Here is a 14,442-nt window from a genome sequence, read left to right as displayed (position 1 = left end):
TTGCTACTAGGTAATGCTCCCACTCATCTTATTGAAGGTGAACTTTGAGATAGAAAAATAAAAGCAATGTTCCTGCTGCCAAAATCTAACTTGTCAGCCTTTGGACCAAATTGTGTTGGAGATTGTGAAAAGAAAATACTGCAGAGACCTTTAGTCATCTTTGATGGGCACTGTTGACCAAGGAGTAGATGTGACTATGAAATTGTGTTGTTTAAATCAGAAAGATATGGCTTACATAGTGGCACAGTGATGGAGAAAATGTTGGAGCAGTACAATTGGAAAATTTTTGAAAATTTTGTGAAGTGAGGATTCAGAGAAAAATACTGAAAACGAAGAAATTAGCATGGAAAACATCGACAGTATGTTGCCCTTGCTGAAACAAATCCTTCGATGTGCAGATGCGCGGGAGGTATGTTCTTGACAACCAGTTTCAAGGGACTGATGAAGACATAATACATTTTTAAAAAAGAAGGAAATAAAGATTCAATGATGGAGACATTGTCAGCATTGTTAACAATGGTGAAAAAGAAACAGAAGAGGAATAAAACGTAGTTGATGAAGGTGATGCCAAAATTACAAACAACGAAGAATTCAAAGCCCTTGTAATAGCATCTGTTACATCTTCAGAGGATGCAAACTGGGCGATGAGGGGGGGGGGAAGGAAAAAGAAGCAGTAATTGGGCAACCAAAAGTCTAATTCAAAGTTTTTTTAAACAAATTTTAATCTGTATCAATATCTTTTTTAGCTCAAATTTTTAATGGTATTGTTTATTGAATGTAAATATTAACTGTGTCAATAATAATACACCTGTAAGCATTCATAATAATTCTTTCCGTATTAAACAACATTCCTACTAATCCAACGTCCCACTCGCCCGCTTACATTAGATAAGCGGGACTCTTCTCTATGTATATTTTGTACTAGCTGTTGAGAACCCATCATTGACTTGCTAGAGTTTTTAATTGGTGTGTGATGTGATGTGTGGCCTCTGGAGAGGTATATTGCAGATCTTTATAGTTGATGCCTATGGGAAATCTGCACATCTAGATGTGTGGTGGTGGTGGTGGTGGTGGTGGTGGTGGGGGTGAGGGAGGGAGGGAGGGAGAGGGGAAACCCATTGTTGGCATATAGCCTGTTCCTGTTGAATAACACCAAGGGGTCTACTCAAGACTCAATGTCTCCAGCCGATTGTTATCATCAGCAGTTTCAAATGCCCTCGTTCCATATGAACACAGCAATGAGGTTTGGAATTGTACTAGCCTTTTGGCACTCAATGTAGTGATTAGCAATTGTATACCACCACATCTACCCTACCAGCCAACATTCTGATGGTGACGTTAAAGTTGTTTTGTTTTTTGTTTTTTACACCATCGAGACTTGAACCAGCTAATCATGGTGTCAGGATTATAAAGACTTGATGCCTTCATGATCATGCAGTGGTAATGCCTTCTGATGGAGATGAGCGGGAAAACAAGGGACAAAGCACTCCTCAACGAACAACAATAGTCAGTAAAACATTATTAATTATTATTATTCTTTTGTCGTCATTCATGTAAAGTTGTTGTTCGTTTGTTATATTCAAAGATAAAGGGTAGGATTCTCCACCTGTTCAATACAACTTAAAATGTGATATAAATTAAAATGTCACATTTTATTATTAATTTTTAGGTACCGGTTTCAGCATTTTTTATGCCATCATCAGCCTAAGGGTTAAGCAAACAAGGACATTGAGTAAATTACATATGTATATACACAAATAAACCTTCTAAAAGTCTAGCAATTTATAATTGCATCACAACATAAAACATTTGACTGCATAAAAATCTCATATATACATTATAACAAAGTTGTAAACAAAAGGTAAAATTGACCTATGTACAGCTCTGTGCATTTCTATCACCTGGTGATGTTAAATGCTATGATTGTGTATAGGGTTACAGTAGCCAACAAGTTTGTATAAAATCTTCTGTCTTGACTATCTACACAGCTGATTAAAATTAGACTATTGACCTTGGAGCAATATATCAAATCTTTTTGAACATTCTATCATGAGAGATTTCAGCATATATGCATCATTAGCTAAATTTTTCAGAGTATTACTATAAAGTAACAGAGAGAAGAGCATTTTATTGTCCGATGTTTGTAAAGGATAGGTTCCTAATGGATAATAATCGGAGAGCCATCATATACTGGTCGGATTTTTTAGAATCAAGTAAAAGGCTTTCATGGCATGTATCTTGCCTACTAGTCAAGCTATTTCAGTAAGATTTAAGCAAGATACATGCCATGAAAGCCTTTTACTTGATTCTAAAAAATCCAACCAGTATATGATGGCTCTCCAATTATTATCCATTGAGGAACCTCTCCTTTACAAAATCAGACAATAAAATGCTCTTCTCTCTGTAACTTTATAGTAATACTCTGAAAAATTTAGCTAATAATGCATATACAACGTGCGTTCCATAAGTAATGCGACGAATTTATTTCTGACGCAGCTGTACACCGCAGCGTGTTCTAACCTGCTGGGCTAGGTGGAGGGTGGTGTTAGCTTCAAACGCTCTTTGTATCATTCGGCAGTGAGCTGCCGGAGAGTCAGGACATGCGTTTCCATCAAGCTCGTTTTGAGTTCATGTAACACGGCACAATGGATCGTTCTGTAGAGCAACGGTACGCTATCAAATTTTGCGTTAAACTTGGGAAGCCCGCCACCGAAACGTTTCCATTACTTCAGCAGGCCTTTGGGACTGATTGTTTGTCCAAAACACAAGTTTTCCGATGGCACAAGTCGTTCATGGAAGGCCGAGAAGAGATCACCGACAAACCTCGCAGTGGACGGCCATCTACCTCACGAGTCGACGAAAATGTGGCGCATGTGCGCGATTGTTTGAACTCTGACAGACGGCTGAGCCTTCAATTGATAGCACAAACTCTAAAAATGGCAAAAACAACCATGTTCCGCATTGTGACCGAAGATTTGAACATGAGGCAGGTGTGTGCCAAACTGGTCCCAAAAGTGTTGACCAACGAACAAAAGGACATGCGAGTGCTTCGGTGCCGAGAAATGTTGGAAATGTGTGAAAATGATCGTAATTTTTTAACTCAGTTATCACCGGTGATGAGATATGGATTTTTTAGTACGACCCTGAGACAAAAAGGCAGAGTTCAGAGTGGCACACCCCATCATCGCCCCGTCCCAAGAAGGCACGCATGAGCAAGTCCAGGATCAAAACCATGCTCGTTGTCTTCTTTGATGTCAGAGGCATTGTCCACCACAAATTCATACCTACCGGGACTACAGTGAACTCAGCTTTCTACTCGGAAGTGCTCAAAAGACTGAAAAGGAGGGTCTCGCGCTGCCGAAGCGACATCAAGGACACGTGGAAAGTTCATCACGACAACACGCCGAGTCACAGCGCCTTCATTGTCAACGACTTCCTGGCCAGGACCAACACCCCAGTGGTTCCCCAGCCTCCCTACAGCCCTGACCTGGCTCCCGCTGACGTTTTTTTGTTTCCTTGGTTAAAAGGAGTCATGAAAGGAAAACATTGGGACACGATTGAAAGAATCCAGGCGCATGTTACATCGGCTCTAAAGGACATTACATGTTACAAACTTCATATTTGGTCCGTATTGAAAATGTACATCAATTTAAGATTATCAAAATTTTATTAGTCAACCTATTCAATACAAATGATATTTGCAAAGTTAGGACTTACATCCTATTAAAATAAGGTCTAAAGGGACATGTTTCGCCCTTTAAAAGGGCATCACCAGCCTTTTTATACACATGTTTCGCCCTTTAAAAGGGCATCACCAGCCTTTTTATACTCATGTCCCTTTAGACCTTATTTTAATAGGATGTAAGTCCTAACTTTGCAAATATCATTTGTATTGAATAGGTTGACTAATAAAATTTTGATAATCTTAAATTGATCTAAAGGACATTCCGGAAAAGGCCTTCCAGGCATGGAAACACCGCCTCCAGAAGTGTATCGACGCAAGAGGGTGTTATTTTGAAGATTTTTTATTATTTGTATGAATATATTCAATAAATGATTTTTTATGAATTTGGTCGCATTATTTATGGAATGCACCTTGTATGCTGAAACCTCTCATGATAGAACGTTCAAAAAGATTTGATATATTGCTCCAAGGTCAATAGTCTAATTTTAATCAGCTGTGTAGATAGTCAAGACAGAAGATTTTATACAAACTTGTTGGCTACTGTAACCCTATACACAATCGTAGCATTTAACATCACCAGGTGATAGAAATGCACAGAGCTGTACATAGATCAATTTTACCTTTTGTTTAGAACTTTGTTATAATGTATATATCAGATTTTTATGCAGTCAAATGTTTTATGTTGTGATGCAATTATAAATTGCTAGACTTTTAGAAGGTTTATTTGTGTATATACATATCTAATTTACTCAATGTCCTTGTTTGCTTAACCCTTAGGCTGATAATGACATAAAAAAATGCCAAAACCGGTACCTAAAAATTAATAATAATGTGACATTTTAATTTATATCACATTTTAAGTTGTATTGAACAGGTGGAGAATCCTACCCTTTATCTTTGAATGTAAATCTTTTTTCAGTATGAAGTTTTTGACGTTAAATAAGTTCGTTTGTTAACAGGTGAGCCTGCCATTTTGGGTGCTACAGTTGTATTGTTGAGAGTGCTAAGCATGCTTATCCACGTTTGAGAACTGCTTTGGGCTGTAGTTTATTTATACAGCCATTTTCATTATCATTATCATTGTACTATATTTATTTATATTCTGTGTTTCTGCCTTTTTCATATTGTGTACGTGAAGCTTATGAAAGAGTCTAAAAAAATCTGATGAATTTAAAAATGTCAAAAGAGAATAAAAAACGTAACATTTATACACAGTTTCGCTACTTCTTTCCCTCAACTCCCTCCTATCTCCGGCCAAATGCTTGCCACACGCCTCTGCCGATCGGCTGTTTTCAGTATAACACAAGGCTGTCTGCAAGCTGATCATCCAACAGGAAGACTGGTGAGGGAGTAAGTACTCAGAAATACGTGTCTTTTCCAATTTGCACAAATAATTTCAATTCTCATTTGACATTTTTAAAATTCCTTATATTTTCTTTTTCTTTTAGACCCTTTTATAAGCTCCAGTGGAAATTTCTAATACCTTCATTTTTGAATGCATGAAGTCATCAATATATAGAGCGTTCCAACCTTAAATTGCAGTACAGCAGTAATGGGATAATTCTGTCTCTTTCCTTCTCCCATGTTTTGCGGGTAGCGCTGTCCTACTCTAATGCAACGGGTTTGCCAAATATCCGTAAATTAGAATGTTATCGGTTAAAATGGGTGAATATCGTGTTATGTATAGAATTTTAAGGCGCATATGATGCCGTTAACAAAAAAAATGTAAAAAAATTAATTTAGTGTGAAAATGGTAATATAATGGAAAGTTACGCCAAATGCAAAATTTTCATTGCATAGAACTTATTATGTCATAACTCCTATTTTATATTCATGATTTTCCTAATTTTTTCACTGCTGGTAAAGAAACATTTCAGCTCGATGTAGAAAGGTTTATTTTTAAATTTAAGTGACAACAAAATGCAGTATATGCATTTATTTTCAGTCATGTTCAGGGATTTTTATGTGCAGACACGAAAAAGTCAGTCGCTGGCCAGCGTCTTTCCTATTGAATTTGTATGGGGGGTCAAAGCGAGGCAAATGGACTTCAGATATGGAAGTTATTTTTAAAACAATCCCGAAGTTTTTATCTTGCTTAGTTCTTAATTTGTGACAGGAAGAATGTCTTCTTGAATTTTGGTTTCACGCCTGACTCGGCTGGCTGTCTGTCTGGCTGGCTGAAGTACTGTTAGTGATCACCCAGACATGTGCTTTTAACATTTCCAGACAGTCGCATGCAGTGCAGTGCTCATTTTGTCAGTAGTGTGTATAATAGTGATTAAATACATATTAGTGACATATGTACAATTCTTGAGGGCAAGTGTATTTCGTTTGTGTGGTTCGGGAGTTCACGCTCGTGCATGGGGATCTTAGTTCAAAGAAAAAGTGCAGAAGGATCATGGCGTGGTTAAAGCGAATCAAACGGTCTTCGGATAGGAAGTTATTTTTAAATCATATCTCAAGTCCTTACCTCGTTATCTCTTAATTTATGACAGGGAGAACGTCTCGTTTGTTTACGTTTCACGAGTGACTCAGATGGCTGGCCAGTAATGATCTCCCAAACATTGAGCTTTTAAATATACTGACAGCCGTGTGCAATGGTGTTCATTTAATCCAGGGGTTCCCAACCTGGGGGGCGTGGGGCTTTATCAGGGGGGGCGTGAAGTGATTTTAACTCGAATATTACAATTTTGTGTAATGAACATTTTTCGAATCTCTCCAAGTGATTGTCGCGTCAAGTCAATCGTTCAAAACCACTGGTAATTGTCAACTGTCGGCACAAACCTCTGCGGAGCCGCGAGGTTGGAGGTGAAATAAGAAACTTGCTGTGTTGTGAGGAGAAAAATGTAGCCTGAGAGCAGGTGCGGGAAAAAGAGCACTCAACGCACGATTAATCGCACACTTTGTGGACCTACTTGCGTGAAAGTAAACTATGACCATACGCGACATGTTTCAACTCATCAACGATGTAGTAGTTACTTTCATTTTCCAGTATTATTGTTACCCATGAAGGAGGTAATCGTATAAATGTCGGTATTATATCAAATTTATCTAGTAGTGAGAACAACAGGAGATAATTCAATAATAGTAGGCTTAATTATAATAAATGTATTTCATATAACATGTTAGCCTTCCACGGCTAGCGTGAAATTCTATGTAGGCCTACTGGTATTTTGGGCTACAACTAATTAATGTTTAACCACAGCAATTAATGAAACAGTGACATTTTCTCACCAAAGATCTTAACTGGCAATAAGTTACTACAGTCAGGAGTCGATATTAACTCTGAAGAACAAAGAAAATCGGAGTTTCAGAAGCAACAAATGCTGTGGAAGTTCCTCCTTCCCTCGCACCCTGCGACATATAGACTCATATTGTGGATAGCTCGTCCCTGAATGCTCTGTTCCCACCCCTACATATTCTTATTCTTCCCTTGCAGTCAAATTGGCGGGAGCTACATAGTACAACTGTCCTATCAGAGATGGCACAGTAATGGCCATGACAACACATCGCCGATAGACCATCAGTGGCCAGGCCCTTCGACTGCTAATTCTGTGCCTCGTATACTTTCGCAGTGGACGTGTCTGTCAATTTGTTTATTGTGAGTGATGTGTATGCTTCGCTGTAACAGTGCGACTGTGTGAATTGTGTTATTTAATATTGTGACTTTAAAAAAATTGAAAACGATGTCCAAGAAGAGACTGTACAATGATGACTACATTAAATATGGCTTCACAGTCGTTGAACGGAACGGAATACAACAGCCTCAATGCGTAATCTGCCACTGTGTTCTGAGTAACGATGCGATGAGGCCCAGGCGTTTGGAGAGACGTTTAAACACGAATCATTCAGGCTTAAAAGACAAACACACAGAATATTTTGCAACTAAACTCAACTCGCTAAAACATATGAAATTAGATTCATCGGGTACTTTTAACCAAGAAAATGAGAAAGCAGTGGAAGCATCATATGAACTAGCTCTTCCCATTGCCAAAGACAAAAAAGCACACACAATTGGGGAAACATTAGCAAAGCCGTGTATGTTATTAGCTGCAAATATAGCTTTGGGTGAAGGGAGTAGGCAAAAATTGTCTAAAATTTCTCTTTCCGATAACACAGTGAAGTGCAGACTTCAAGAACTGTCAGAAGACATTAAAATGCAAATTTTGGAGAAGGTGAAAGCATCTCCAGTGTTTTAAATTCAGTGTGATGAAACAACTGATGTGGCCCATTGTTGTCAACTGATTGTATATTGTCGATTTGTCGACAGTGGAATTTTAAGAGAAGAAATGTTATTCTCCGAATGTTTGAAAACAACTTCAAAAGCTTGTGATGTGTTTTCTGCCATCGATAGTTTTTTCCAAGAACATAGACTTTCCTGGGAAAATGTAGTGGGTTTATGTACGGATGGTGCACCTGCTATGATCGGGTCACGTTCTGGGTTTCTCAAATTGGCCAAAGATAAAAATCCAAACATCATGGGAACCCACTGTATAATTCAGAGGCAGGCTTTGGCGGCCAAAACCTTGCCCCAAGATTTTAATAACACTCTAAAAGTCGCTATAAGAATTGTGAACTCTGTGAAGACAAGATCTTTACAGACAAGATTGTTTGAAGCCCTCTGTGTTGACCTTCAAGCCGATCACAAAACTCTCCCTTTCCACACAGAGGTTCGCTGGCTATCAAAAGGGAACATGTTGGCTCGGCTGTTCGAATTAAAGTCTGAAGTTGAAATTTTTCTTCTTGGTGAAGGCAAGAACGATGTGTATGAAGTGTTTGCTGATGTCAATTTTATCGTCTCATTGGCATATCTTTGCGATCTTTTTGAAGCTTTGAACAGTTTGAACTTAAAGCTCCAAGGCAAAAACTCCAATATTATGCTTGCTTATGATGCCATCAGAGCTTTCCTGGAGAAAATACAGTTATGGAAACGCCGGCTTCAGTTGAACAACTTCTCATCCTTTCACCGCCTTAATGAAATTTTGCCGGAAAATGAACGTGATCGTAATAAACTTAAGGTGCAAATACAGTCACATTTGGATTCCCTGGCACAAGAATTCAATTCCTACTTTCCCGATATCTCGTCAGATGAATGGTCCTGGGTGTTAAACAAGTAATCCGTTTGCCATTGACATTGAAGCACTGCCAGTACAACTTCAAGAAGAAGCCATAGATTTGAAGTGTGATTCAAAACTAAAATATGATTACAAAATATTAGGACTGGGCGACTTTTGGGTAAACTGTTTTGCAGTGTGTCCTGAAATAGCCAAGTAGCATCGCATGTCATTGTCCCATTTTCAACGACATATTAATGTGAGTCAGAATTTTCAACGCTGAGTGTCATAAAAACAAAGCAGTGCTGTCGGCTTGATGTTGCAAGTGGTCTCCGCTGTGCTCTGTCAAATATCAAACCAAACATACCGAATCTTACCAAGAGAAAACAATGTCAACCCTCTCACTGACATTTGTTGACTAATTGAAGGATTTATTGTAAAAGTGTGTTCTTTGTATTGTGCTGAAATGAAGTTAGTATGTCAGAGATATAAAGCGATTTTTTCATAAATCATCGAATAATGGAATAATTCATTATGTAGTGTCATTAGGTTAGGTCTATATCCTCCACGTCAGTATATCGGAGAGGTTATAGAAGCGACGGGGGGGGGGGGGGGGGGGTGGAGGGGGGCGTGATGACCACCCGTATCTAAAAAGCTGATTGTGTTTGTTGTATTTGTGTAGTCTGTTAAGTTGTGAGTTCGTGCTTGTGCTTGTGCTCGTGCGGGGGGTTCTTAGTTCGAAGAAAAAGTACAGAAGGATGTACAATGGATCGTCAAATTAAAAAGAAACGTTCCCTAGGTAAACTCAGCGGAAAGGAACGCAATATTATAATGAGTGTCCTGGATTATTTCTTAAAGACTATGAATGTGACTAGTGCAGTCAGTGAAACAGCTAAAGCTACAGGTTGTTCCGAAAGAACAATCTATGCTATAAGGAAGGAACACACACATGGTCCTTTGCGAACTCCCGCAAAAAAAAAAGCAAAAAAGAGAAGGACGGCAGAAAAATGCAAGGAAAATTAAATATGATGAAATTGTGCAAAGTGGAGTGCGTCGGATGGTTCACTCTCTTTTATTTGCTAACATACCACCGACATTGAACGTGATTTTGAGTCGGGTAAATGGAGAAGATTCTTTGCCACGATTTTCCAAAACTACGTTGTATCGCTTCTTACATGATATAGGCTTCCGCTATTTAAGACGGGGTAATAAAGCGGCTTTCATTGAAACCGATGAAATTATTAATTGGAGGCACAGATATCTCAGGGAGATAACACGTTTGAGGGCACAAAATAAAGCTATAATTTACACAGATGAATCGTGGGTAAATATTGGGTAGACAGTGACAAAAGATTGGAAGGATACGACAGTGAAAAGTGCACGGCAGGCCGCCATTGAAGGGGTGAATTCGGGACTTAGGCCACCGAAAAGCCGAGGACCACAATTCTACTTAGTCCACGCGGGTAATGAACATGGTTTTGTTCCAAATGCTGAACTAACATTTTTATGCCATAAAAACACGGCGGACGCCCACAAGGAAATGACTGGTGAAATTTACGAGAAGTGGTTTTCGGAACAACTGTTGCCGAACACTCCCGAAGGTGCCGTGATCGTGCTGGATAATCCCGCTTATCATTTCCGTAAGTTGGAACCTTTGCCGGTGACTTCTTGGCGAAAAGATGACATCGTACAGTGGTTACGTAAAAAGCAAATATCTTTTGAGGACGGGATGCTCAAGCGAGAATTGTTGCACATCGCTTCTCAGCATAGGGCTCTGTATGATAAGCAGAGAATAGATGAAATGGCAAAAGCGGCAGGTCGGCAGGTTCTACGTCTCCCGCCTTATCACTGCGAGTTAAACCCTACTGAGATGGTGTGGTCCCAGGTGAAAAACTACATCCGGTATCATAACGTATCATTCAAGAAAAATGATATGGAAAATTTAATAACCGCTGCATATAAGAACATCACAGTGGACAATTGGGCAAATTACGTGAATGAAGTAAAGAAAAATGAAGGAGATTTGTGGAAAGCAGACGAATTACAGGACGATGTCGACGATGAACAGTTTTTAATAAGACTTTCTTCATCTTCCGGATCATCTTCAAGTTCATCTCCTGAACCCAGTTCATCCAAAGTGGGAACATCAGGCCTTGCAGTAATGATAGAAGGTGTACGTCCATTATCTGAGAGCAACGACAGTGATTTTTTTTTTTTTTTTTTTGCTAGGGGCTTTACGTCGCACCGACACAGATAGGTCTTATGGCGACGATGGGATAGGAAAGGCCTAGGAGTTGGAAGGAAGCGGCCGTGGCCTGAATTAAGGTACAGCCCCAGCATTTGCCTGGTGTGAAAATGGGAAACCACGGAAAACCATTTTCAGGGCTGCCGATAGTGGGATTCGAACCTACTATCTCCCGGATGCAAGCTCATAGCCGCGCGCCTTTACACGCACGGCCGACTCGCCCGGTACGACAGTGATTAAGGTATGTTGTATTTATTTTAACATGCTACAAATATCAATTTATGAATGAATGAATGAATGAATGAATGAATGAATGAATGAACTTAAAATTACAAAATTACAAACGAAAAATGTGTAACTGTGACGCACTGTTTGAGTCACACTCGAGCATTATCTTCACGAGTCGATTTCGCAACAGCGCGCTCCATTTACGCTGTACTGCAATTTAAGGTTGGAACGCTCTATAGCTGCTAAGTTCAAGATTCCAACTTCAAGTAATGACAACAGCCTTTGAGAAGAGTTCCCCTCCCAGATTTTAGTCCAATTGAATTATAAGGTTCTCCAAGAAAACCCAATACTTTTTTAATAACAAATATGTCAAGGTATAAGCTTGTTTGCCTACGTGTTAGGACTACCATGTTAATGCACTTCAACTCAGCAACTGTAAAAGTACTCTAATAATATCAGTTGTAAAAATCAAATGTATATTTAATTTCAAGGACAGAGTAATATGTATCTGGAATTATTTATCTTACACATATCATTGCTCCATAGTAGCCTTTTTTTAAAACTATTTATCGTCAAGATTCAATTTATCAATCAAAGGACTTAAAAATGAAATGATGTTTTACACTTAAAATACCACTTGTGAAAAAAAAGGAAAAACTCCAATGTCACAATTCAATTTAAACTTAAATACATGTTTACTTTAGATTTAATAGTGCTCCATAGTGGGATATTTGACTGTTTGTCTTTATGACTAATCTATTACCAAAGATTTAAGTGATAGTTGTATAAATGTCATGATATGTTTACATCTGGAAAGAACATTTTTAACGTCGTTTTTGTAATTTGTTTGTAATTTGGTTTTGTTCAACATTTCTATGGCTGAACATTTCTCTAAATAAGAGACAGAACATGTCCCATTAACTTTATCGATATTCTTAATACAGTAGAATAAACAGTTTATAGTATTGTAAAGGTGGAATTTTTCTCAAAGTGTTCCAAAATATTTGAATTATAATATTTATTTTCTCTTTATCAATTTCCATGGCTTGGGTTATGTCACTTTCAATGTGAATTGAATGATTTATTTTACTTTTGTTGTAGCTCGTCGTGATTTGCCGCCACCTCCTTCTATCGATGTTGACCACAAAGAAGTGAAGAATATATTGGCCAGTGGTGCAGGTCTTGAGGCTCTAATGAAGGAACTGGAGCTACCACCTGGCAGCGAAAAGAAGTTTGAAGAGTTGTGTCGTGACTTAGAAGCTGCCTTCAGACCCTCGTTTCCTCAGTGCTCTGCATGTCCTTTTGGATCAACTGTTACTGGGCTTGCCCTGAAAGGAAGCGATTTAGATGTATTCCTCAATATAGGTAACTTCTATTGCTCAATATATTTATCATTTTGTAACAAGAAGACTTACATTTGTGATATTTGAAGCCATTTCTTTTCAGTTTCCACTCTGTTAATTTATAACTGTTAGGTTCTTTGGTCTGTAGAAACTAATTTACGAATAAATAAGCCCCCTACGTGCATTTCCTGGCTCTGTGGAGGAATTTTTTGAAGTAACACCAGAACTGATTGCATGGATAAAAAATTTGGACATTAAAATATAAAAGTGAAGTCCTGATGCTGTCACCAACTTGTATATTTGTATATTTTGTATTATGTTTGTATATTTTGATTGTCACGAACACACCATATGCTAATAATAATAATAACCTCATATTGTAGTTGATTTTTTTTCAGATATACCTCATATTTGTTCTTTTTTTTTTTTCAGGTATAATTCTGTTATCATATGTTTTCTTTTTCAGGTAGTTTTTAACCTTAGCCAAGCATTACACATGTTTATCCAGAACTTGTCTGCTCCCGCGACAGCGAAAGACTTCTTTATCCAGAATTTTAAATTACACACTTTTGCAATCGTATGTTTTGTTTATGTTTGTAATGTTAGCCAATAAATGTCGGGAGCGAATACACAGGGCTCTTGGTGAGTCTTAACAGAGGGATTTGGAATGAAAAAGAAGAAAGGTTTTTGCTTCTAAGCACGATTTCCATGGTGATGTTCATTTCAGAAGTTTGTTGACATGAAAATATTCATGTTTTAGCTATTGTAAACATTTTTCCCAAAGAAAAAATTTAAAAAAAGTGGAATTGATGCTAGTGAGTGTGAGAAAACATAAGTGACAGGACAGATTCAGACGATGAAAACCTAGGTATTATCAGGAAGATTAATCATCAGAATTTGACAGAAAATCAATTATAGTTATGAGGAAAGCATGGAATGAAATGAGATCACAAATCAGCATCCAGGACTGCAAGCAATTCTAGTTTACAACAAAAATAAAGTTTCAATTTGCTTCCCATTTCGACACGTATACTGTACTGTGTGTATCTGTTAATGAATTTTTCAGTTTTAATAATTATACTATAGTATTAGTGATAATTAATTATGAAGTAAGCAATACAGTGGATTCAAGTTTTATGGATCACACAATAAATATCGTTTTTTGTGATATGGCTTGCCTTGTGCCACTTTTATATGAGTGTGTATTTCTTCCAGAATAAATGGATAACTCTCACAACCAAAAAAGTAATCTGCTTGACAAGGACTGAATTTATTTATTCATAAATTGGTTTCAATAAACTGACAAACCTAACAGTTTTTTTTTAATTTTTTTTATTGACTGCCATGAGGAAGAATTTGTTTGCTGATAGAGTGTGGGCTGACGTGTTTAGGGGCTTGTCTATCTATTGCCAAGAGTAATTGGTTTTGGCTTTGTGGTGAAGAGATCATGCTGATCAACGTTGTCACTGTTAATTAAGAAGTTCTTTTGATTTACATAGTTGTTCAAGTGTGTTACTGTTGTATGTGAAATTTCTTGTTCATCGGACAAAAGGACAAGCCGTACGTTTGGTAAGGGGATCACTCTTCGTCGGGCTGAGTGGCTCAGACAATTGAGGCGCTGGCCCTCTGACCCCAACTTGGCAGGTTCTATCCTGGCTCAGTCCGGTGGTATTTGAATGTGCTTAAATAAGTCAGCCTCATGTCGGTACATTACTGGCACATAAAAGAACTCCTGCAGGACTAAGGGGCTGGATTTGTGCCTCTCAAGACCAAGGTCATCAAAGTAGGAGGCTATTGTGTAAAATAACATCAAAACAGAGATACAAGCAAATGCAAAGTTTTGTTAGAATTAACCCCTTCGGTGGCACGCCCGAGAAATTCTCGGGT

The 14,442-nt window shown here is 38.2% G+C and overlaps 1 protein-coding gene across 1 annotated transcript in view; it reads left to right on the top strand.

Annotated features, from left to right (window-relative positions):
• The window catches only part of LOC136883412 (speckle targeted PIP5K1A-regulated poly(A) polymerase), a 59,215-nt gene that overhangs the window by 33,132 nt on the left and 11,641 nt on the right, over positions 1 to 14,442 (top strand). Inside the window, exon 6 of the mRNA XM_067155682.2 lies at positions 12,314 to 12,577. Within this exon, the coding sequence (XP_067011783.2) occupies positions 12,314 to 12,577 (264 nt within the window). The remainder of the gene's footprint in view (positions 1 to 12,313; positions 12,578 to 14,442) is intronic.

This window comes from Anabrus simplex, chromosome 11 (assembly GCF_040414725.1).
Source record: "Anabrus simplex isolate iqAnaSimp1 chromosome 11, ASM4041472v1, whole genome shotgun sequence".
In the NCBI taxonomy this organism is placed as follows: Eukaryota; Metazoa; Arthropoda; class Insecta; order Orthoptera; family Tettigoniidae; genus Anabrus; species Anabrus simplex.
Note: the sequence above shows the minus strand (reverse complement) of the source record. Positions and strands in the feature narration are given on the sequence as shown.